This window comes from Saimiri boliviensis, chromosome 16 (assembly GCF_048565385.1).
Source record: "Saimiri boliviensis isolate mSaiBol1 chromosome 16, mSaiBol1.pri, whole genome shotgun sequence".
Classification (NCBI taxonomy): domain Eukaryota; kingdom Metazoa; phylum Chordata; class Mammalia; order Primates; family Cebidae; genus Saimiri; species Saimiri boliviensis.
Window position 1 is genome coordinate 76,724,084 of NC_133464.1, and position 26,066 is coordinate 76,750,149.

General features: G+C 37.3%; 1 protein-coding gene across 9 annotated transcripts in view; it reads right to left on the bottom strand.

Annotated features, from left to right (window-relative positions):
* Window positions 1-26,066, bottom strand: part of FRY (FRY microtubule binding protein) — a 450,912-nt gene that overhangs the window by 99,403 nt on the left and 325,443 nt on the right. For all 9 annotated transcript variants that reach the window (XM_074387881.1, XM_074387877.1, XM_074387876.1 and 6 more), the window contains 8 exons: window positions 23,520-23,577; window positions 21,910-22,001; window positions 21,459-21,631; window positions 18,114-18,274; window positions 16,875-16,985; window positions 9,479-9,633; window positions 1,819-1,918; window positions 1,320-1,491 (listed from right to left, as the gene is read on the bottom strand). In XM_074387881.1, the coding sequence (XP_074243982.1) occupies window positions 1,320-1,491; window positions 1,819-1,918; window positions 9,479-9,633; window positions 16,875-16,985; window positions 18,114-18,274; window positions 21,459-21,631; window positions 21,910-22,001; window positions 23,520-23,577 (1,022 nt within the window). The remainder of the gene's footprint in view (window positions 1-1,319; window positions 1,492-1,818; window positions 1,919-9,478; window positions 9,634-16,874; window positions 16,986-18,113; window positions 18,275-21,458; window positions 21,632-21,909; window positions 22,002-23,519; window positions 23,578-26,066) is intronic.

Consider the following 26,066-nt stretch of genomic DNA (forward strand, 5'->3'; position numbering starts at 1 on the left):
AACTGCTTGGTTTTCATTAGATCATTTTAATCCTCACATCCTGTGAGGTAGTCATTATTACTTCAGATGAAGAATGTAATTTACAGGTTCTATGACTTGCCCACAGTCAAACAACTAGAAAAAGCCTGCCCGACTCCAAAGCCTCTGTTCTAACCACTGTACTATACCAGGGCTTGTAAAGATTAAGCGATGAATGTGATGTACATAAAGTGCCTAGCACAGAGCCTAGTACCTACTGTCCTCTCACTAACTGCAGGTGTTATGAGTTATTTTTAGGATAATTGGACAGAGAAGGTTAAGGAGTACTGTACATACATGGCTTTGCATAGTGGATGGATTGCAGCATGCAGGATGAACCGTAGTCAGGTATGCAGAGGCAGGGAAGGACTGAGACGGATATGGTCAAGGCGTGGTGAGGCAGTGACAGAGATGGAAAAAGAGGATGAATTCAGGAGACCAAAGTCTGTCTCTTTGCAAAGTGCCACAGGAACTTAGGGAAGAAGTTAGTTGACAAATGTAATTTTTTAAAAATAAATTTTCACAAAAACTATTTATGAAGATTGTAAAGAATGTGCAAAAATTCAAACTTTCAATAACTTACATATGTAGCAAAATACAAGCTACAGAACACCGCCACTATCACCACAATCACCAAACAACCTGCAGCAACTATATGTATTATAAGTTATACTGTTCATATTTAGCTTTGGTGGGAATTTAATTTCTTTGGGAAATTTATACATATAATGTATGTAGAAGTTTGTATTATGAATCTAAGCATCTTCGCATTTGTCATATGTATGTTTATACCTATACTGTTTTAGAGAAAGAACTTTATTTTTTATATTTAAAAAAATTACTGAATTTACTTTCATTGGTAACTAGATCTAGCTCATAGTAATTCTGATCTACAAACTTACTATCACTGATTATCACTCTAAAATTTTTTTTTGAGACAGAGTCTCACTCTGTTGCTCAGGCTGGTGTACAGTGGTACAATCTCATCTCACTGCAACCTCTGCCTCCCAGGTTCAAGCGATTCTCTTGCCTCAGCCTCCCAAGTAGCTGGGATTACAGGCATGCACCACACGCCTGGCTAATTTTTGTATTTTTAGTAGAGATGGGGTTTCACTATATTGGCCAGGCTGGTCTCGAACTCCTGACCTCAAGAGATCTGCCTGCCTTGGCCTCCCAAAGTACTGGGATTATAAGCATGAGTGGCATCGCACCCGGCCATAACTCAAACTAGAATTTAAAAAGAAACATTACTTAGAGCAAAGAAATGATCCCATATGTCATTGTTGACTACTGCCTGGTACCTGAGAAGAGGGGGAGTGTGAGTTCAGGGTACATCCTGGCCAGCTCACATGACAAGAGGGCAAGTGACACGCTGTAGAGGGGCGGCAGTGGGCCGTGAGTTCCATAGAGAATACTTCCCGGTCTTTGTTCAGCAACTTTCTTTGAGTATACAAAAAGCTTTGCTTCAAGGATCTATAAAGAGGTAGGAAAGTGAAAAGTAGTATGAAAAACATTAGCTGGATATCTCAGGAGCTTTTGTATTTACCAAAGGTTAGAAGTAACAAAACTAATTAATGCTTATTTTAAAACCATATTAAATTAGTATATTTACAAAATATTATATAATTTAATTAGTATATTTACAAAATATTATATAATTGCTTTTCACTCTTCATAGCCAGAAACGATAAGCAGAAATTAACAAAAGCCTATCAATAAATGGAATTAGGTAATCAAATATCATTTCTATTTTCTACACTTGAGGATGGATATTTTCTTATGCCAGTAAATGATACGTGCCTGCATGAGCTGCATGGAGATTTCATAAATCTCTCTGTTGGTGTCAGAGGCCTTGAATAGAACAAGGTTCAACAATGTCACTATGTCGAAGGGATAGTTCCTAAAAACACAACAAGATGAAACAAAACAGCATGGTTTATAAGACAGCATAGCTAGATTGTTACCTCTTAAAATTCAAGCTGGCATGCTGACCTTGGTCACTTATTGATGACATCCCCACCCCCATTTGGCCATTTTTTGCCTCCTTCTTTTGCTATTAATTGTTAGATAATGGTAAATGACTTTATTTTGCTTTAAAATCGAATACTAGGACATCAAGATAAAAGAACACAAAAGTCTACGAGATGTAAATGGATTTTAATGACAAGTGAAAAAGACAGAAAAGGATACATATTAAGTTTCTCAATAGCTCACTGAATTAATATTTCCATTTGATTTATCTAAATTTATTAAGTGCCAAACAATTATCAGGAACAACGTGCAAAGTACCGATGATAAGAAGATAGCAAGGTTGGTCTCTATTCTTAAGGAGGGCTTATAGTTTCGTCATGGAGACAACCTGTACAGTCTAGTTCTGATGAGTGTTATGGAGGAGGCATCCACAGCATGCTACAAGAATCCTGATGAGGGACACCTACATTAGATGTGGGGTTAGGGAGGTCTTTTCTGAAGAGAAAATGAGTAAAATGAGTCTTGAAGCATCAGGAGACATTAGCCAGGTCACAGAAGGGGTAGTACAAGAGTGTTCCAGACAGAGAACAGCATTTTGAAAGGTTTCAAGAATGAAACAGCATACCTATTGGAAAAGGGAAGAATCTTTGTGTAGTAGATTGAATACAATAAACGAGTAGAGGAATAGGAGGAGGTGAAGCTAGGGCAGTTGGTGGGTTCAGAAGATAACCATCCTATGGACTTCACCCTAAAAGTTTCAGAGAAGCACTACAGAACTTGCCATGGGGAGGGAGGCAATGGCATTCACTTTTTGAAGAATCACACTAGCTGCTGTGTGGAAAATGGATTGTACGGGGCCAAGAGTGGAAGCTGTTGTAAGAATCCAAATGGGAACTGATGAGGGCTTGAACTCAGGCATTAGAGACAGAAGGAAGGGAGAGATCTGAGGAACACTAAGGAAATAAAATCAGCAGGATTTGGTAACTGATAGTGTGTGTGGGATGGGGGGAGAGGAACATAGAGAATAGATTATGCAGCAATTGGCAGTATAACCATATAGGATAGAGGGATTAAATCCATTTTTTCTTGCTACATAATACTATTTAAAGATGTCATCTTTTACTCTATGCATTTTCTTAGATTATCGTGAAAAAGAAGTCACAAGTAGAAAACTCCTGGTGAGTTGAACTTATTGTTTTCTTTTCTTTTTTTGAGACAAGGTCTTAGTGTCACCCAGGCTGGAGTGCAGTGGCTTGATCACGGCTCACTGCTGTCTTCACCTCCTGATCCTCCCAACTTGGTCTCCCAAAGTGCTGGGATTACAGATGTGAACCACTGTACCTGGTTTAGTTGAACTATTGAACAGTTTATATGTAGAAGGTGGGTAACTACTATTTATTTTCTTTATTTATTTTCAAACAAACCAGGAAGAAAAAGATAGTTTGAAGGTGAAAAAATATATTAGCTGTTTTTCCTTGGGATTCTTTTTTTTGATTCTACATAATTACATTGTCTAAGAAGTTCTGTTTTAGAACAATCACTGCTTCAGTTTGAATGTCTGTCCCACCAAAATTCATGTTGAAATTTAATCCCCAATGTGGCAGTATTGAGAAGTGGGGACTTTTTAAGTGGTGACTGGGTCATGAGGCTGCCCTCATGAATGGATTAATCTATTCATGGATTAATGGACTGACAGACATCATGGGAGTGGGGCCAGTGGCTTTATAAGACGAGGAAGAGAAGCTAGCATGCTCAACTCTCCTGCCATGTGAAGCCTTGTGCCATCTCAGGACTCTGCAGAGAGTCTCCATCAGCAAGAAGGCCCTCACCAGATGAGGCCCCTTGACCGTGGACTTAGCCTCTATAACTGTAAGAAATAAATTGCTTTCTTTATAAATTATCCAGTTCCAGGTATTCTGTTAAAAGCAACAGAAAACAGAATGAGAATCACCCTTCCAGAAGGGCATGTCCTACTATAAAAATATCCCATTTTACATTAAGTTCAGTGAGAAATTATAGTAAGAATTGGTTAAACACATGAAAAAGTTTTTCCTCTTTTAACATTACTCAAATATTAATTTTTATGACACCAGTAATACATGAATATATTTTTCTTCTAAAAGATTCAACCCTAAAGATGGTTCTCACAAGGCTGCAAGTTGGTGTTGCATGTAGGTAGGTGAATAAAATCCAATATGAAGTATCTCATATCCTTTCATTCTTCCAACTGTTATTCTTAATCCCAGAGGCAATGACTGTCAACATTTTGATATTTCAGCTGTTTTCTAAGTCTACATATGAACATTTGCATCAAAATACCTCTCCTTCAATGTAAAGGGTTTTAAACATAAATGTGATTATACTACCTGTCTGTACTGTTTGGCGATCTGCTTTTTCCTGAACTATAAGGTTCACTTCAGTCTTCCTAATAGCTGCCACATATTCCATACTAGAAACATATCATCAACAACTACTCTTGTAATGTGTATTGCGGTGTGTCATCTAGATCCTTCTTTCAGGACGAGGCACTCAATCCTCCAGCTAAACTGATGGCAGCTGAATCCTGGATCTGAGGCCTTCTCTGGGAACTGCCTTCAACCAAAGAGGTTTGCTTAGATCAAGGTCATAGCTGTTCCCCAGCAGCAGCCCCAGTGGGAATGACTGAGGTTTCTCTTCTTTTCTTAGTCCTAATTCTTTCATTTTCCCATAGATGTTGACCCCAAGGGCACACCCTAATAAATGTCCTGCGTTCAAATCTCCATCTCAGTCTATTTCCTGGGGAATCCAACTTTTGACATGTATTGATAGACATTTAGCCTGTTTTCACTTTTTCATTATGTGCTACAAACACCAAATATGCTAGCCTTTCTTTAGAAAAAAATTCATAGAGAGGTCATGCATGGTCAAAGGGCACATTTAAAATTTTGGCAGATACTGCTATATTCCCCTCCAAAACAGGTTTATTAATTTTCACTCCAAAATGATTACTTTTCTGTAACTTGTATTTTTCACTGAACACAGTGTAAGTTTGGTGGGTCTGATGGGAAAAACTGGGGAACTACCCCCAGATGACAGTGAGGATGATGATGAGGGTAAGAATAATATTGAAAAATGTGTGACAGTGATGTTACTATGTGCTTACTTTGTGCCAGGTACTGTGCCAAGACTTTTATTTAGAATTGTTATTTAATCTTCACAACAAGCATTCAAGGCCTAGAGAAAAGTACTTGCTTCAGGTCATGTAGAAATGGTGGAGGCCAGACTCCTAGTAAGTCTGACTTCAAACAATGCAAGCTCTTATTCACAATGCTCTGAGTTTAGACAGCCCACAATAGTGCGTTTCATAGCCAGTGTAATCTGGAATTGTTACAAACTGCTGTATCTCGGAACAGACCTTTCTAACTATAAAAGTAGAAAGGAAACTCCCTTCTGAGTTTTATAGTAGCAGAGATGCTTTACCTACATCTCTGTCTTCTGATACTAGAATTTAATACTAACACATTTTTATATATGCCAAATATATTGCTGGATTGCTGGGAATTTAAAGGCAGGAAAGGGACAGACAAAGCCTCAGCCTCTCTCTTACTAGGCAAGGACATGCACTTGACCTTGTAATTAGAGCATTTACTTTTTTGTTGAATATTATGAATAAAATTCATGAGCAATAACATTGAAAGAATAACAGATTCAGAAAATGAAAGAAACCAAGAGGAAGAAACAATGAGAGAAATGTCAAATAAGCAAAAGAGTACAAATAAAATGTCTGTACTTAGATGTTGAAAACAGGCTGTGTTATGAAGTCTTATACCTTTCAGTATTTAATTATTCAGCATAGGCAGAGGAGGGGTAAAAGATAAATAAAGACAGCTGTGATCATACCAAATAAAAATCAAATGATAAAATAAATATGGGAGGTAGATACGACTCAAAAAGGAAACAAGAAATAAAACTATCTGGAAGAGAGGAGATGGTGAAGAATTTGGGAAATGCCTGCTAGCTCTGGCTTACCTAGTACCAAGTGACAAAGGTCAGGATGGCTCTGAGGTATTCTGAAGAGAAAGATTTCACTAGTTAATTGAGGGGATTACTTCACAGCTGCTCTCCTCCAACAACTATTGAATAGCACTGTTTATGGGGTATTTACCATGTGTCAGGCCTTAGACCAAGAGTTTGTCTTTGTTTAATCATTACTCTAACTCTGTCATTAACCCTATTTTACTAGTGGGTAGGCATCTGTAGTAACTTGTTCAAGAATACACAGCTTGATTAGAGGTGGAGTGAGGATCGAACCCAAGATGGTATATTTCCGGAGCCCAGTTTCCCAACTCTGCTCTCCTGAAATACTCCAGGTGGCTGACACAATCAAGTAAGGCTATTTATCATCAGTTAGGTAGTGCGATTGGGATTTATGAATCATAAACTTTGTCCATCTTCCTTGTTGACAGATGGGTGTTATTACCTAAAGAAATGGGCATTTACTTTTAGGAATTCAAATTTGCTAGGCCTGACTTAAATTAGGAAAGATTTATAGAAAGTTAAAGAAAAACAAACATACAAACAATGCCAACGAAAACCACCGCCGAAAATAAATCCAACAAAATCTTTAAAAATCAATACTTTGTACCTTGTTCTCACATACAATTCTAAAACATCTATTCAACATGTTTTAAGAGTGTGTTGCAGGGTAAAAGTAAAACTAACGAAATGTTTACGTTTTTACTTAAAATGTGAAGAGAATTCTGGTGCATTAAGCTAATGATTTGAAATGGCCTACGCTCTTAATACACAATTTATCGATTTATAACCTTGGAAAGTCATTTAGTTTCTTTCCCAATTTCCTTATTTATCTTATTCTAATCTCGTTTGGAGTGAGGGGAAAATTAATAAGGACACATACTGAAACCAGTTATTTGAACTAAAGCTGCCTGACAAATAAGCAATTTTTTTTTGTACTAAGTTGTAGTAGTGAGCTGTATTTAATAGCTTTTAATCAAATAGATTAACATTTTATGAAAAATTTTGCAAAATTAATACTGCCAGTTCCACCATCACTTTCTATCTTTATCTTCCTTTCTTCTGGTCCTATTCAAGTTCTATTCTGACTTTCTATCTCCTAATATCACCAGAGTCAGAGCATGGCATAGCTATAGAGTTTTGACTACAGAACAGTAAGTTCACAGCACGCACATGCACACTCACTCACACTCACACACAGTCCTTTACTGCTGGAAAAGTAACCAAAAACAAGGATGTAGAGAACCATTTTTCCCCATTGCCACAGCTAATGATCACTGATATCGTAATTATGCAAAAATGGCAAATTCTCTTTTCTAAAACTAAAGTAGAAAATTTAAATCAACAAGGGCATTTAAAAATATTCAATTTGTTAGGTATTTTAAAGTCAATTATGAGTGGTTTCTTAATAAATAAATGTGCTTATAACTGTCATATTCCTCTACAAATAAATCCAGGATATAATCATTCCTATTTGAAAAGGAGGACATAATTATTTATTTTACAAGAAGGATTCTTTGCTTTAGAAAATGACTTGTAGGACTTACTGGATAGATAACTTGTTTGAGAAACTTAAAATAAGATTCAGTTGGCATAGGACTTTTCAGAAACATATTTCATAAGATAAGGTCTTTAGTTGCTTTTTAGAAGCAAACTTACAGAAGACAAATCAAGCAAGAGCTGAAAATATCACAATTGCTTTTAAAAAAAAGTACTGCAAAGACAAGCACAATAACTGCTCAGGCCTCTCTGGAGGCTCGTCTAGACTACACAGGCTAAGAATTCATGGGGAAAGAGCAAATTTAGGCCACAGCTGAAAGTTTAAATTCTGAATATGCCCTTTGTTGAGAAATAGCAGAAGCGCTGGTCACTATCTGGACAGTTGGGGTCAAGCCACTGTGTTTCCCTGCCCTCCACCCTTCCTTCAGAATAGATGAGTGTCATGAATCCAAATAGATGTGCAATATTTGTCTAAGAAACCAAGATAGTGTACGATGATACCTTAAAAAATATTTGGAACATAGAAGATTTTATGACCTAATATTTTTGTCACTAGAGATATTATTGAAATTGAGACTATGTTGCTAAATTTATTAAGCATTTATTTGTGCTCCCTAAGGAAAATACCTAGATTTATTCAGGGAATTGCAGTGTGATATTTTATGAGATGGCCATGCAATGTAATAAATTTGATTAGGATAGTTCAAGCCAAGTTCACTGAGAGAAGGGCAGTGAAGAGGTGAAACTTATTCTTGTCAAAGAAAAGAAGTCCAAGTCATAGATTCTAAAATATTTTTAAAATCAAAGGGTTACGTGAACAAAACTTTATTTTTAGAATGTTGAAATATCTGAAAATTTAAAAAAAAAGCATTCTGGAGAAAGAGATTTTTGTAACAATGTTCTTTTGGTAAAGTCCTAAAGTATATTTTTTAGTGATGCTTATAATAGGAAATAAAACTTTATGGAAAATCAGACAGTTTAGGTTACATTCATTTGCTCTAACTTTTATGGAGATTAAAGTCTATAATAAAAACTGTATTACTAAGATTATGGAAAATGAAAGCTTTAGATATGAAATGTTATCTACTATCTTTATAAAAGAAAGATAAAAATTTTAAGGAGAAACTTGTTCCTCTAAATAGCATGCTCATTTTAGGTTTATTAAAAGTAGACATCTTCCAAAATACTGTTCTTATTAACTTAGACAAATAACAGATGGGAATTTAAAACGAATTCACTTTTATTCTCTTGATCCAGTAGCTCAAGATAGCTACTTAAAGTGCAACATTTAATTAAAAAGGAAAATTGACAGTTTATATGAATATTTTCAAAAATAAATGAGTTGGTTTCTTTCAATTTTTCTGATATATAAGCTCTTTCTTGGGAATAGCTTTGCAACTTGGAGAACCTTTATTGAACCTCTCATCATAGCTATGAACTTATTTCAGTATACAAATCATACTGAACGGCTACAGTGAATGACTAATTTACACAACAAAGGCAATGGTTTTAAAACTATAATCTACGGAACCTTTGGTGTCACATTTTCTTTTCTTCCTCTGAAGTTTTGTATAAAGTGAATTTAAAAATTTTAGGCAACTTCCTAGATTTGATTGTTTGTAAATATAGTTCACCCTTGTTATAAACATTTCCAGACATTCCTTTAATTCCTATAATGTATCTTCTTTGTCATTTCAAATCCTGTTGTAATACCTCACTGTGAATTTCCAGGCAATTAAAAAGAAAGGTAATATAACAACAAATCGTTTCCTGATAAAACGGAAAAAAAAAAAACCAATGGAACTGCAACCTTACAGGGAGTAGTTTACCTGCTGGGGATATACAGAACATTTTATATTCTCATAGAATTTACTTTGCTCATACAGTTGCAAAACAGTCGAGTCTCAATCATGCATATCACAAAATGTAACCCTAAATATACTTGCCACTCATCACTGCTTATAAAAGTTCATACCTGCTTCCACACACGGTTGCTATGGCTTTGAAGCAGCCAGACGCAAGTTGGTAGGAACCTGTGTAGCATCGGTCAATTGCCCAATTAAAAAGATTTATTTGGTCAGGATTAAGTTCCAGTAGCAAGACAACAACTTCGCAGCCAAGTTGATGAACCTGAATACATGGAGCAAATAAATATTATTCAAAGCTGACAAAAGAACATTCTAGAGAAAGACACAGATACAGCTTAGCCAATATAAATTGAGTAAAATGAAAGAGAAGACTAAGCTTTCATTTTGGTTGATTTTTATGTCATGTATTCTTCAAGAGAGTATAATGTTGCAACTTGCAACTGAAACGTACACATTAAATTTGATCATGTAAGGCTGTTACATAGGGTCCACTTATTCTCAGTTTTTAACTCTGAAAACGGGTGGCTGGGCGTGGTGGCTCAAGCCTGTAATCACAGCACTTTGGGAGGCCAAGGTGGGTGGATTTCCAGAGATCAGGAGTTTGAGACCAGTCTGGCCAACATGGTGAAACCGTGTCTCTACTAAAAATACAAAAGATTATCTGGGTGTGGTGGCGGGCGCCTGTAGTCTCAGCTACTCGGGAGGCCAAGGCAGAAGAGTCACTTGAACCTGGGAAACCGAGGTTGCAGTGAGCTGAGATTGCACTACTGCACTCCAGCCTTGGTGACAGAATAAGACTCCAACTCAAAAAAAAAAAAAAAAAAAAAAAAAAAGGAAGAAAGAAAGAAAGAAAAAGAAAAGAAAAGGGGATGAAGACTTTTATTGGCAATGTTTTTCTGAAAAATACATGTATTTGGTTTTAAAAAAATTCAATATACAAAAGGATATCCTCTATGTATTAGCTCAGAGTATTGTGGGGGATCATTTGATGTCACCACCATGCAGAGTGGCCAGGCAGCTGAAGAGTTTGATGCTGGTAGAAACAGCGATAATTATAGTGGCAGATGTAAAGCATGCTTGTGTATCAATGTCTATTCCTACTACAAAGTCTCTTAAGAAAAAAACCAGAGGGAATATGATTATGAGGATTGGTTAATAAATATACTGTGTGAAGCTTAGCTGCCTATCTTTCAAAAAGATATATATTCTCAATAGACTTTTCCTAATCAAAGTTTTTTTAACTAAAAAAACCACACTAGATAACATTAATAGGATGTTAATCAATGATTCCTGAAGCTACTCTCAAATACTAGATGGTCAGTAAGTATGCACATTTGTCCAGGAGAAGCCTGATGCCCAGAGGCTACGTATGTTACCTTCCCCTCAGAAAGTAACATTCTGTGGCTGGGCACGGTGGCTCAAGTCTGTAATCCCAGCACTTTGGGAGGCTGAGGCCGGTGGATTATGAGGTCGTGAGTGTGAGACCAGCCTGGCCAGCATAATGAAACCCCATGTCTACTAAAAATACAAAAAATTAGCTGGACATGGTGGTGGGCGCCTGTAATCCCAGCTACTCGGGAGGCTGAAGGCAGGAGAATTGCATGAACCTGGAGGGGTGGAGGTTGCAGTGAGCCAAGATTGCACCATTGAACTCCAGCCTGGGCAACAGAGTAAGACTGTCTCAAAAAAAAAAAAAAAAAAAAAAGAAAGAAAGAAAGAAAGAAATAGAAAAAGAAAAAGAAAAGAAAAAAAGAAAGTAACATTCTGGCTGGGAGTGGTGGCTCACATCTGTATTGAGAGGCCGAGGCAGGTGCATCAATTGAGGTCAGGAGTTTGAGACCAGCGTGGCAAATGAGGTGAAACCCTGCCTCTATTAAACATAAAAAATTAGCCGGGAGTGAGGGGTGGTGTGTGCCTGTAATCTCAGCTACTTGAGAAGCTGAGGCATGAAAATCGCTTGAACCCAGGAGGCGGAGGTTGCAGTGAGACAAGATGGCACCACTGCACTCCAGCCTGGGCAATGGAGTGAGTGAGACTGTCTGAAAAAAAAAGTAATATTCTGGTTCCGGCCGGGCGCGGTGGCTCACACCTGTAATCCCAGCACTTTGGGAAGCCAAGGCGGGCGGATCACGAGGTCGAGAGATCGAGACCATCCTGGTCAACATGGGGAAACCCCGTCTCTACTAAAAATGCAAAAAATTAGCTGGGCATGGTGGTGCATGCCTGTAATCCCAGCTACTTGGGAGGCTGAGGCAGGAGAATTGCCTGAACCCAGGAGGCGGAGGTTGCGGTGAGCCGAGATCGCGCCATTGCACTCCAGCCTGGGTAACAAGAGCGAAACTCCGTCTCAAAAAAAAAAAAAAAAAAAAAAAAATTCTGGTTCCTCTTCCTCAAGTTGTTCATTCTTCTTGCCAGTTGAAACCAGGTGAAAAGGCAAGATTCTGGCTTCTTTGTCTTTTTTACTCACAGGGTTTGGGCCTAGGTCTAACGGGATGGTCAAACATCTTCATCCTAGTTCCACCAACTGGTTTTAAGTAATTAGCAGCAGATAAAAGCTGATGATTATTGTAAGTGATTTAAAATAATATTTCATTAAAAAGTTAGACTTGAGAGAAGAATCAAGTTTTTATTATACTTTAGATATGGGTACAAAATACCCAGAAGTAGTATATAATTCATACGTATATGATGAGTTATCTTAACACCCTCCTACCATCACCAACAGGTCAAAAACCAGAATATTACCAGCACTACACTGAACCCTCCCGTGGGCACTCTCTTAATCACCAGCCTCTCTTCCCTCCCCAGAAGAAACCACTATCCTGACTTCTAGCACTACTGGTTAGTATGAACAATTTTTGAGGTTGATATAAATGGAATTATATGGCATATAACTTTGTCTCCTGTGGCTTTAATTTGCATTTCCCTGATGCTATAGACTGAGTCTTTATATCCCACTAACTCCCAGTTCATATTTAAATCTTAACCCCCTAGATGGTAGTATTCGCAGGTGGGAGCTTTAGGAGGTGATAGGTCATGAGGTGGGGAGCTCCTGTGAATAAAATTAGTGCCCTTTAGGACCCCAGAGAGCTCCCTCATTCCTTATGTCAAGTGAGTACACAGCAAAAAGACTGCTGCCTATGAACCAGGAAGGAAACCCTCATCAGACATAAATTTGCCAGCACCTTAAACTTGGACTTCTTGGCCTCCAAAACCATGAGAAATAAACATCTGTTGTTGATAAGCCACTATGATAAACATCTATGATATTTTGTCATAGCTGCCTGAAAGGACTAAGACACATGATTATTATTGAGGTTGAAAACCTTTTCTTATGTTTATTGGCCAGTTAGATAACCTCTTCTGTGAACTGCTTAAGTTTCTTGCTCATTTTTTTATTGAGTCTGTATTTATCTTATTTATTTGTAGGGGTCACTTATATATTCTAGATAAGAACCCTCGCTGTTTGTGTGTTATAGATATCTCTCACTTTATGGCTAGCCTGTTCACGCTAGCCATAAAGTGAGAGATATCTGTAATACACAATGGTGTCTTTTGGTGAACAGAAGTTATTAGTTCCTCCTTAGGGTTAGTAATGTTTGCATTCTGCTTAAGAAATCTTACTGTAACCCCAGGGAAGAGGATATTCTTCTGGATCATTTTCTAAAGGCTATTATTTTAGCTGTTAGATTTATATCTACAATCCACCTGCAATGAATTTTTGTAAAGGGTAAGGAAAGGGTCAAATTTCTTTTTCTTTCTTTTGTTTAATAAGGCTATCCAATTGACCCCAAATTACTTATTAGAAAAAAACCTTTTTCTCACAGCTCTGCAGTGCCATCTTTGAAATAAACCAAGTGTCCATATACATAATGCATGGTAATTTTCTGGCCTCCCTATTCTACTCCATTGGTACATATACCTATTCTTGGTTAATAATTCAGTATTTTAATGACCATAAGTTTATAATAAGTAATGGTTTCTGCTAAAGTAAATCCTCTCACTTTGTTTATATTGTTCAAAATTCTTAGCTATTTCTGGTCCTTTGCATTTATATACATATATGTATTTAAAAGAAACTTGTCAGTTGTCATAAATATCATGCTTGGATTTTGACTGGAATTGCATTGTCTCCATAAATCATTCTGGAGGATAACTGATATCTTTACAATAGTGAATTTTCCAATTCAATAGCATGGTATATTTTTCCATTTATTAGATGTTTAATTTTTCTTATCAATGCCTTATATATTTCTATGCATGAGGCCTTGCACATTGTTGGATTTATTTCTAAGCATTTAATGTTAACTTCTAATTTTAAAATGCTATTATAAATGGCATAATTAAAAATTAATTTTTCCAGCTCCTCATTGTTGCTGTACTAAAATATAATTGATTTTTCATTTTGACCTTTCATATGGCAACCATGCTAAATTCACTGACTAATTCCAACACTTTATCTAACTACTCACTGGAATTTCCTATACACACAATTGTGTTACCTGTGAACAATGAGTTTTATTCTTTATAATCTCTTCTTTCCTACTGCATTGACTAGGATCTCCAGTATGTTGTTGATAGAGGTGGTGAAAGTACACTTCCTTGGTCATTTCAATCTACTAAAGAATACTTTCAAATTAACTATTAAATATGGTGTTTATTATAGGGTGTTTTTTTTTCAAGGTGCTTTTTGTCAAACTAAGAATGTTCTTTTCTATTTGTAGCTTTGCTAGGAGTTTTTCCTCACGAATAAATGCAGAACTTAATCAAATGCTTTTCTTGCATCTGAGATCATGTATTTCCTTTTTAAGTTTCTGTGAATATAGTTGATATATAAATGAACTGACAGACATTTGAATATTAACCAACCTTGCAGTTCTTGAATCAATCCAATTTGACCATGGTGAGTCATCTTTTTTCTATACTACTAAATTCAATTTTTAAATATTTTATTTAAAGTTTGTATCTACGTATTAGAGAAAATCTCATGAATGAGACTGCCTTTTAATTTTCTTTCTTGCTACAACCTTTTCTTGTTTTATTATCAAGGTTATTCTGGTTTCAAAGAATGTACTGGGATGTATTTCCTCTTCAGCTGTTTTCTCTTTAAGAATTTGCATTGAGTCCATGCAATTTGTTCTTTAAATGTTCGGTAGAATTCATTAGCAAAACCATCTGGTTTTAAAGTTTTCTTTTTTTTAACACTTTAAAGAAAGTCCCTTTCAGCAAGGAATGGTGGCTCACACCTATAACCCCAGCACTTTGGGAGGCCAAGGCGGGTGGATCACGAGGTCAGGCGTTTGAGACCAGCCTGGCCCACATAGTGAAACCCTGTCTCTACTAAAAATACAAAAAATTAGCCAGGCGTGGTAGTAGGCACCTGTAATCCCAGCTACTTGGAAGGCTGAGGCAGGAGAATTGCTTGAACCTGGGAGGTGGAGTTTGCAGTGAGCCCAGATTACGCCACTGCACTCCAGCCAGGGTGACAGTGTGAAACTCCGTCACCAAAAAAAAAAAAAAAAAAAAAATTCATTCTCTTTCTTGATTGAATTTGCTATGGATTTATGAAATTTTTTAGTATTGTAACAAATTCAACTTTTCATTTAATCATTACCATTAATCTGTTGCTCTTTAATTAATTTCTGCTCTTATTTCTTCTATTTCCTTCATGGTACTGTTTTTGAGTTTGATATTTTATTCTTTCTCTAACTGCTTGTGATGGATCCTTAGGTCACTGATTATCAGCCGTACTTCTTTTTAAAATGAGGGTCCTCAGAAAGTTCATGGAAAATGTACATTATGAAAAAATTATGTATGGATTAAAAAAATTTTTTTGCACCAAAATAAAACTAACTTGTTAAAACATGTCTGAACAGAATTTAGTTTGAGGCACTAAAAAGGAGAAGACATCAGTTTGAAAACAGCCCCTATCAGAGTAACATGAATTCTGCTGAAACTGCAAGTGCAAACATCAAATTTATAGTGAAGCTTGGGTGGAAGAATGGTGAACTCATTGCTGCTCTACAAAAAATTTATCGGGGCAATTCTCCCAAATAAATTAGCAGTTTACAAATAGATAACCTGTTTTAAGATGATGTTGAAGGTGATGCCCATGGTGGTGACCATCCATACCAATTTGTGAGGAAAAAATTCATTTTGTTTGTGCCCTCATCAAAGAGGACTGACAATTAACAGCAGACACAATAACCAACACCAAAGACATCTCAATTGGTTCAGCTTACACAATTCTGACAGAAAAATTAAACTTTAGCAAATCTTCCAAGGAATGGGAGCCAAAACTGATCAGCCGTAGACAAGCAGAGCTTTCAAAGAAAACTGCAACAAATGGAATTAAGATTACATAGATCTTCAAAGAATTGTAATAGGAGATGGAACATGGCTTTACCAGTACTATCCTAAAAACAAAGCACAATAAAAACAATGGCTACCAAGAGATGGAAGTGGTCCAGTCAAAGCAAAAGTGGACTGGTCAAGAGCAAAGGTCACGGCAACAGATTTTTGGGGTGCTCGAGGAACTTTGCTTGTGGATATTCCAGAAAGCTATAGAACAATAACATCTGCTTATTATGAGAGTGTTTTGAGAAAGTTATCCAAAGCTTTAGCAGAAAAATACCTGGGAGAGCTTCAACAGAAAGTCATTGTTCACGATGACAGTGTTCCTGCTCATTCCTCTCATTAAATGAGGGGCAATTTTGCAAGAGTTTTGATTGGAAATCATTAGGCATCCACCTTATAATCTTGATTTGGCTCCTTCTGACTTCTTTTTGTTTCCTGATCTTAAAAATGTCTTTAAAAGCCACCCAGTTTTCCTCAGTTGATAATGTAAAGAAGGTGGCACTGACATGGTTAAGTTCCCAGGACCCTCAGGTCTTTAGGCATGAATTAAGAGAAGACTTAGAAAAATGTCTTGACCTCAATGGAGATGATGTTAAGAGACAAGGTTTATATTTTTAAAATTTTTATCTTTTAATTCTATTCTTCCACAAATCGTTTTGAAGTCTCCTTGTATATGTGTTTAAGGCTATGCATTTCATTCTAAGAAAGGCTTTACTTATAGCCGACAAGTTTGGTATATAGTATTCTTATTATTCTTCAGTTAAAAATATTTTCCAGTTTCCATAGTCATTTATTCTGTAACTCATTGGTTATCTGAAAGTATTTTTTAAAATTATCTTTTTGTTACTGAATTGAATACTAATTAATGCTACTCTGATTAGAGAATAGAGTCTGAATCATTTCATTAATGTGACCTCTGTTGAGACCTGCTTTATGACCCAGCTTATGGTCAATTTTGACAAATGTTACTGTCTTTTTTATCTTGATGTATCATAGTATGAAGTGAACCACACATAAATCTATACTTGTGTGGCTGATCTGTGAAGAGATGGTATTGTGAACGATGCTTATACATCTCAGTAACTCAACAGAGGGAGGCAGAACACAGAATACATTTAAAAACAATGTATTTTTGCTTATACTTACTCGTAAATCTTGACAAGCCAGAATGTTGTCAAGCCACTTATATAGGTAGCCATCCGGGGAAAGGCCCACATTGTCGAAGACAGGGCCACAGCACAGTACTGCTGACATTGCCTGGTGATCAAAACACAACAAAACATGGAAATGAAACTTGGAATGATCTAATGGTATCCAACCGACTTTATAAAATATAACTGCCAGATTTATAGATGACCAGGGCCCTCTAAAGACATTTATTTCCCCAAGATTTTAAAGCATTCTTTAGCAGATTTAATAAAAAATACTCGATTCTGAATTTGGCTCTTTTTATAAGAATTAAAAACCCATAAATTTATCTTTGTGGACATTTAATTTTGTAATTGTAACAACTCTTTATGATCAGAGTATTATTTACAAAAAAAAACCATTTTGCAATATTAAAAATAAGCTTTCCTTCAATGTTTCAAGTGAATTCTGCTTATAAGATAAATACGGCTTTTTGAATTTTGCTTTTATGACAAATATTGGATTAATGTATTGAACTGAGACAGTATGAAATATATGAAAAAATGAAAAATAATTATAATCCTTAAAGGTAAATAAAATGAAAAATATAAACTTTAGTTCCTCTAAAAAGATGGGGAGAGGGAGAAATCAAGAAAAAGTTTGATAATAGGAGAGCTTGAATACATTGTAATTGGCAGGTCCAACTATCAGAGCCATAGTTTAAATTAGCTCCACCGAGGCAAAGTCAACCTGAGAGTCAGCAACTTATGTTCTGTATGATAGAGCTGATGAACAGCTTTCTGAAGGAAATTAGGCTGTAAAGGAGTCATGCTTCTGAAGACTTCTGAATAGTCCTAGTAGGGTGGAAATTTATTTCTGGCAATCTTGTAGGATAGAAGGAGATTAAAAAGGGAATGTAGCTCTAGGTTGATTTTGAACTTGAGGTGATGTCTATTTTTTTTCTTTTTTAGGTTGAAAGTTAATTGACAAGGCAGCTACATAACAGGTAAATGAGCAAAAATACATTGTTCTCATATAGGAGAAATATGAGAAGAAAGTGGGGAGCTTAGAAAAGCTAGGTAGGTGTGTGTCCATGTGATTTTTGGTATGTGTGCTCCTATCCTATCCTATCCTATTCTTCTCTACTGTATTCTATTCTATTACTTATTTTAAACTTATTTTTTAGGCATGGTTATTGGTTTAAGGAAAGAGACCATCCATCTGACAAATGTCATTTGTGAGTACAATGTGACCTACTTTTAATGCACAATACTGATATCTTGTAATCTGATGATTTCTGTCACTGTAACGATCCAGAGGAGTGAACATAATGCTGAATGGTCCTGCCCACTGGCTGAATAAGATGAAAAGATGGTGCCTCAGGCTTTGCTGGGGGAAGAGAAATCTTCGGTGGTGAACTAGGGAGAAAAACACACTTAGAGGTTACAAGACTGGATATACTCTAGATCGCTATTATATATATATTTCATACATTTTGAGGAAAGAGACCATTTCATTTTTTAATTACAGTTTTCTTTAGGCAATGAAACATGCACTTAAAAAGTCAAGCCACATTTTCTTTCTAAGTGTGCACACTTCCTATTCTCATGCTGCAGCCAGCAGCACCTTGACTCAAGAGTGGGAAAGAAAGATAAAAAATAGGACCTGCAGAGATTTTTTTCTAATCAATACCTGGAAAAACTGCAACACTTCTGACTCAGCTGCTGCTTACATATCAAACATTTTCTGTCTGCTGCCCATCTTTAAGAAAACTCAGAAATAGCATAGATTGGCTATTTCAAACTCACATAGGTACTTCACTTTAACTGAAGAAGTCAACGGAAATCTTAATTTAGGGTCACTGAAGATGAGGAGGATTGGTTGTGCAAGAGTTTTACATAGATATACACATGTCATGGTGGTTTGCTGCATCCATCCCCCCGTCACCTACGTTAGGCATTTCTCCTAATGTTACCCCTCCCCAATCCCCCCACCATCTGCTAAGCCTCCCCTAGTCCCCCCACCCCCCAACAGGCCCCAGTGTGTGATGTTGCCCTCCCTGTGTCCATGTGTTCTCACTGTTCAACACCCACTTGTGAGTGAGAACATGTAGGGTTTGGTTTTCTGTTCTTGAGTCAGTTTGCTGAGAATGATAGTTTCCAGCTTCATCCATGTCCCTACAAAGGACATGAACTCATCCTTTTTAATGGCTGCATAGTATTCCATGGTTATATGTGCCACAACTGGACCCCTTCCTTACACCTTATACAAAAATTAACTATAGATGGATTAAAGATTTAAACATAAGACCTAACACCATAAAAACCCTAGAAGAAAACCTAGGCAATAACATTCAGGACATAGGCATTGGCAAGGACTTCATGACTAGAACACCAAAAGCAATGGCAACAAAAGCCAAAATAGACAAATGGGATCTAATTAAACTCAAGAGCTTCTGCACAGCAAAAGGAATAATCATTAGAGTGAACCAGCAACCAACAAAATGGGAAAAAATTTTTGCAATCTACTCATCTGACATAGGGCTGATATCCAGAATCTACAAAGAACTAAAACAAATGTACAAGAAAAAAACAAACAACCCCATCAAAAAGTGGGTGAACGATATCAACAGGCACTTTTCAAAAGAGGACATTTATGCAGCCAACAAACATATGAAAAAATGCTCATCATCACTGGTCATTAGAGAAATGCAAATCAAAACCACATTGAGATACCATCTCACACCAGTTAGAATGATGATCATTAAAAAATCTGGAGATGGCCGGGTACGGTGGCTCATGCCTGTAATCCCAGCACTTGGGGAGGCCAACATGGACAGATCACAACGTCAAGAGATGGAGACCATCCTGACCAACATGGTCAAACCCCATCTCTATTAAAAAATACAAAAATTAGCCAGGCACGGTGGCTCAAGCCTGTAATCCCAGCACTTTGGGAGGCCGAGGCGGGTGGATCACGAGGTCAAGAGATGGAGACCATCCTGATCAACATGGTGAAACCCCGTCTCTACTAAAAATACAATAAATTAGCTGGGCATGGTGGCGCCTGCCTGTAATCCCAGCTACTCAGGAGGCTGAGGCAGGAGAATTGCCTGAACCCAGGAGACGGAGGTTGTGGTGAGCCGAGATCGTGCCATTGCACTCCAGCCTGGGTAACAAGAGCAAAACTCCGTCTCAAAAAAAAAAAAAATACAAAAATTAGCCAGGCATGGTGGCATGCGCCTGTGGTCTCAGTTTCTTGAGAGGCTAAGGCGGAAGAACTACTTGAAAAGGGAGGCGGAGGTTGCAGTGAGCTGAGACTGCCCCATTGCACTTCAGCCTGGTGTCAAAGTGATACTCCGTGTAAAAAAAAATCTGGAGACAGATGCTAGAGAGGATGTGGAGAAATAGGAACGCTTATACAGTATTGGTGGGAGTGTAAATTAGTTCAACCATTGTGGAAGACAGTGTGGTGATTCCTCAAGGATCTAGAAATAGAAATACCATTTGACCCAGCAATCCCATTACTGAGGAATAAAAATTGTTCTATAAGAAAGACACATGCACACGTATGTTCACTGCAGCACTGTTTACAATAGCAAAGACTTGGAACCAACCCAAATGCCCATCAATGATAGACTGGATATAGAATAACTTTTATGACAAACTAACCAGTTACTTTATTTTCTATGGTGTGTGTGTGTGTGTGTGTGTATGTGTGTGTGTATATATATATATATATATATATTTTTTTTTTTTTTTTTTTGAGATGGAGTCTCGCCCTGTCACCCAGGCTGGAGTGCAATGATGTGATCTTGGCTCACTGCAATCTCCACCTCCTGGGTTCAAATGACTCTCCTGTCTTAGTCTTGCCAGTAGCTGGGATTACAGGTGCCCGCAACCAGGCACTGCTAATTTTTGTATTTTCAGTAGAGACGGGGTTTCACCATGTTGGCCAGGATGGTCTTGAACTCCTGACCTTGTTATCCCCTTGCCTCAGCCTCCCAAAGTGCTGGGAATATAGGCGTGAGCCACCGCACCCTGTCTCTATGTTTTATTAGGATGAAAATATTTCATACCCATTTGCTCTGTGAAAGGTAATTTTCTCCATAATATAATACTTAACCAAATGTAAAATATGTTAAGCCTTATAGAATTACATTTAATATGTTGGTAGGGTAGAATCAGAGAGAAGGAATATTGCTGAAAGTACTCGTTCAGAGATTGTGTGAAAAAAATAGCGACATTTCACATTGTCTTTCACAGAGACAATGTGAAAAAAAAAAAAGAGTCTGTGAATGTTCTCTCTGAATTACTTCCTTCCTATGGAAATCACATCAGTTCATTTTCAGATAAAAACCAAAACAAAGAATAGAGATGACACACACAAAGCCAAATTTAATACTTATCATTCCTTTTCCAACTCTGTGCTGAGTAATGACAATCTGTTCTCATGTATATGTTCAAGCATCTCAAAATAAATAAAGGATTCCATTCTAATCCTGCTTAAAGGTCAGCAGGATTAAAGAGGAAAGCAAGGTAATAAAGAACACAAAGGGGCTTCCAAGCATGCATGGCAATTTCTTGTAATGGATCACTGTACCTGGAACACACTGAATCAAGTTGGCGACCATTGCACTAAAATGTGCCCGGATATCTTTAAGAATTTCAACTTCTTTGTCATTTTCAGCTTCTAGGAGCATGCGGGTCAAGTCCACATATTCTAAGAACAAAGCTCCCAGGGCTAAAGTGTCCCGCTCTAAGGCTCCATTTGTGCTGGAATAAAGGAAAATTAAACTTTTAGATGATCAGTCTTTATGTCCAAGTAATACAGGCTTCATGAAAACTAAGATTCACTGTTACAACTCACACACTAAAGTTGTTCCTAACCTACATAGAGTGTAAAGAAAATATGAAAAAAGAAAAAGCGAGCTTTTCGGATTTTTCTAAGGATATGATTTTTAAAAATAAAGAAAAGAAGAAAAGAGAGAGACGGAAAGACAAGAAGATCCATTTGGTGAGAAGAAAGCAATTCAACAGAATTCTGACCCTACCTGTCACTTATTACAGCAGCATCAGCCAGAAGTTCGAAAATTCGAAGCAGTTGGAGCCTTAACAAGTCTCTCCGTTCTCGGCGTTTCTTGTTCTGTGTAGAAAGAGGTAGCACTACTTATAGACACAGGCAAAATAATATTAACTTTACTTTAGCAAATGGTATTTGGGCGCAGTGGCTCATGCCTGCAATCCCAGCACTTTGGGAGGCCCAGGCAGGAGGATCACAAGGTGAGGAGATTGAGATCATCCTGGCTAACACGGTAAAACCCCATCTCTACTAAAAATACAAAAAATTAGCTGGGCATGGTGGCATGCAACTGTAGTCCCAGCTACTCAGGAGACTGAAGCAGGAGAACTGCATGAACCCTGGAGGCAGAGGTTGCAGTGAGTTGAGATTGTGCCACTGTACTCCAGCCTGGGCCACAGAGCGAGACTCTGTCTCAAAAATAAAGAAATAAAGAAATAAAGAAAATGCTATTAATGAAAGACATAATCATTTTCAATTTTCTAAGCAGAAAAGTCAGCATATATTCTTCTTTCTTCCTAACCCTCAGAGGAAATGCTTGCTATCTACGGGCTGTAAGAGAAACACATCCTAAGTGGGTCAGTAAATATTAGGTGGAAAACCAACAAGCCTCATTTCCCAGATGCTCCCAGTGTCTGCTGAAAGACAGAAGCATCTGAAACCAGTGAAAGATGCAGGGGACATGAAATAATCCCGATTCTGGTAATGGAAGTAACACTGTTTGTTCTTATTCACACTGTTGAATTTGTTATTTTTGCATTTTATTTACTAATTTATTTTTGAAACAGGGTCTCACCATGTCACCCAGGCTGGAGTGCCATGGTGTGAGCTCAGCTTACTATAACCTCAAACTCCCAGGCTCAAGGATCCTTCTGCCTCAGCTCTTTGAGTATCTGGGACTACAGGTATGCACCACCATATGTGGCTAGTTTTAAACATTTTTTGTGGACATAGGTCTTGCTATGTACCAAGCCTGGTCTCAGACTCTTAGCCTCAAGTAATCCTTCCACCTTGGCCTCCCAAAATGCTGGATTACAGGCATGAGCTACTGCACCTAACCTAATTTCTGCTATTTCTTGTATCATTGCTACTACCTGGGAAGCTTTCTTTTCTAGCCCTATTATTATTTTTATTCCGGTACATTGTAAGTTCATCCCTTTCAGAATTCCCTTCAGAGAAGGGGATGCTGGGGAAAATGCCTCATATGTCAGATGAGACAAATTACATTCTTGGCCATCCAACTCCTTGTAAAAAAAACAAGCAAACACACACACACACAAAAAAAAAACAAAATTCAATCACAAACCTCATGCAAAAGAATGTAATCATTTGACATCTATGATTATTTTACATTGTTTTGCATTTTTACGTTTAGGATGTAAAATCTATGGACTACATTATACTAAACACTTAATGAAACCTGAAAAATAATCCAAACAAAAAAAAGTTAAAATATTAAGATTCATTGTTAAAAGCTTGCTGGGTGCTTGTTTTTTTTTTTTTTTCAGGGGAAACCAATGGGTTTGATTTAAATTCAGATGATTGGCCAAATAAATCAAGATTTATTTAAATTCAAAATCTTACCTCTGGTCTTCTTTCCAGAGCTTCTTTCATTAATGGATGAAGTTCTTCTACCAATTCTCTATGGAAAAAAAAGGTCACATTTGAAATTCATTGTTTTTGACACCAAATTTGTCACTAAATAGTCCATATCCATTACATCCCAAATCACTTGCTTTTTGCACTTTGCTTCTAACATCACAATCTCCCTGACCTCTCCATTTCCCAGTCATGGTAAACTAGAAACAGATATTGGCCTATACTTTCTATTACTGGTCTTACAAAATTGCATATAATGTTGGCTCAATATCTATTTGTCAACTTGATTTTGATTTAATGTTCTGGAGATCTCTATGGCAAAAACAAAAAAAAAAAAAAAACACCCTATGTGAACAATTAAACAAACAACATTTTCCAAGTGTTTACTAAATTCAAATACTTTCTACAAACTTTGGAGCTGAAGATAAATAAAACTGAGCCCCAGCACACAAGAAATTTTCAGTCTAATTAGAGGAAAAGAGGCGGGTATAATTACCATGGCACTGCACAGCTCAGGAGGCTGACTTTAAAAACAAAGCCTTTTTGGATTTCAGAGCTAAATTTCTTTTTAAAAAATTAATTAATTAATTAATTAATTAATTAATTTTTGAGACGGAGTCTTGCTCTGTCACCCAGGCTGGACTGCAGTGGTGCAGTCTCGGCTCACTGCAACCTCTACCTCCCAGGTTCAAGCAATGGTCCCGCCTCAGCCTCCCAAGTAGCTGGGATTACAGGCACCTGCCACCATGCCAGGCTAATTTTTTGTATTTTTAGTAAGAGATGGGGTTTCACCATGCTGGCCAGGCTGGTCTCCATCTCCTGACCTCGTGATCCGCCCGCCTCAGCCTCCCAAAGTGTTGGGATTACAGGTGTGAGCTACTGTGCCTGGCATAAATTCCTTTGTTTACACTATATAATAAATAAAAAATTCCGTATGGCAAGTACTAAAATTGTGAGATTCTCATCAAAACCTTTTCTTTCATGTAGTAAAAACATGTCTGGATCACATTAACATATATCTTTGTCCTGATTATCTCCAGTTCTCAATTTTATACTGTCTAATCTGATTAGTTCTCTTCTTCAAGAAATAACTTCTGAATTGCTAGGTCAAAACATAGAAAAAGATAAGATTTTGCCTGTTGTCACACTAGTATGTAGTTTTGTCTATAGTATGCCCAAGCTTGAAAACCTTGTACTTTCTGGTAGGATATTTTGTGCTTGATCCAAAGACAAGAAGGTAAACTCTATGATGTTCTGCACTGAGAGACAGAAAGCATGGGTTCTATTCCTGATTGTTCCAATGCAGATATTAGAATTTCTTCATTGAAGAAATGGGAATAACATTGATAGTTTCCTTCACTTAACAGCTAACATTTAACAAACATTTATTATGTAAATATTTGCATTTAATGTTTTCTCAATAAACGTATGAGACGGATTCTATAATTATACTACCATTTAAAAAATTAGATAAACTTCTTGATTTTTATTTATTATGCCAATTTTATAGCTAAGAAAACCGAGGCTCAGAGACATTATGTTTTCTAGACTCATGAAGCTAGTTGGTTGCATAATCTTACCTGCCTCTAGGAATATTTACAGGTCAATATACATCAAACAATCTGAAGATTCTTTGGGAAAGAATGTTAGGTAAATTCAGGGATTGTTACTGTTATCTTCTTGTATTTCTTTTGCTTTTCTGTTTTTTTTTTTTTCTTTTCTTTTTTTTTTTGAGACACAGTCTCACACTGTCATCCAGGCTGGAGTGCAGTGACACCATCTTGGCTCACTGCAATGTCTGCCTCCGGGGTTCAAGCGACTCTTTTTCCTCAGCTTCCGAGTAGCTGGGACTATAGGTGCACACCACCATGCCTGGCTAATTTTTGTATTTTTAGTAGAGATGGGGTTTCACCATGCTGGCCAGGCTGGTTGCAAACTCCTGACCTCATGATCTGCCAGCTTCTGCCTCACAAAGTGCTTAGGTTACAGGCGTGAGCCACTGTACCTGGCCATCTCCTTGTATGTATGTATGTATGTATGTATGTATGTATGTATGTATTTATTTATTTATTTATTTCTGAGACAGAGTTTCGCTCTTGTTACCCAGGCTGGAGTGCAATGGTGCAATCTCGGCTCACTGCAACCTCCGCCTTCTGGGTTCAAACAATTCTCCTGCCTCAGCCTCCCAAGTAGCTGGGACTACAGGTGCACGCCACCATGCCCAGCTAATTTTTGTATTTTTAGTAGAGACGGGGTTTCACCATGTTGACCAGGATGGTCTCGATCTCTTGACCTCATGATCCACCTGCCTTGGCCTCCGAAAGTGCTGGGATTATAGGCGTGAGCCACCGCAACTGGCCTCCTTGTATTTCTCTATGATATTTTGTCTTAACTAATTAACCAATAACTGGTAAACCTCTGGTTAACTGGCACCTATACAGTCAGAACCCACAATTACTTCTTTTAAGAATAAAATCTGGGATGGGCGCAGTGGTTTAGGCCTGTAATCCCAGCACTTTGGGAGGCCGAGTT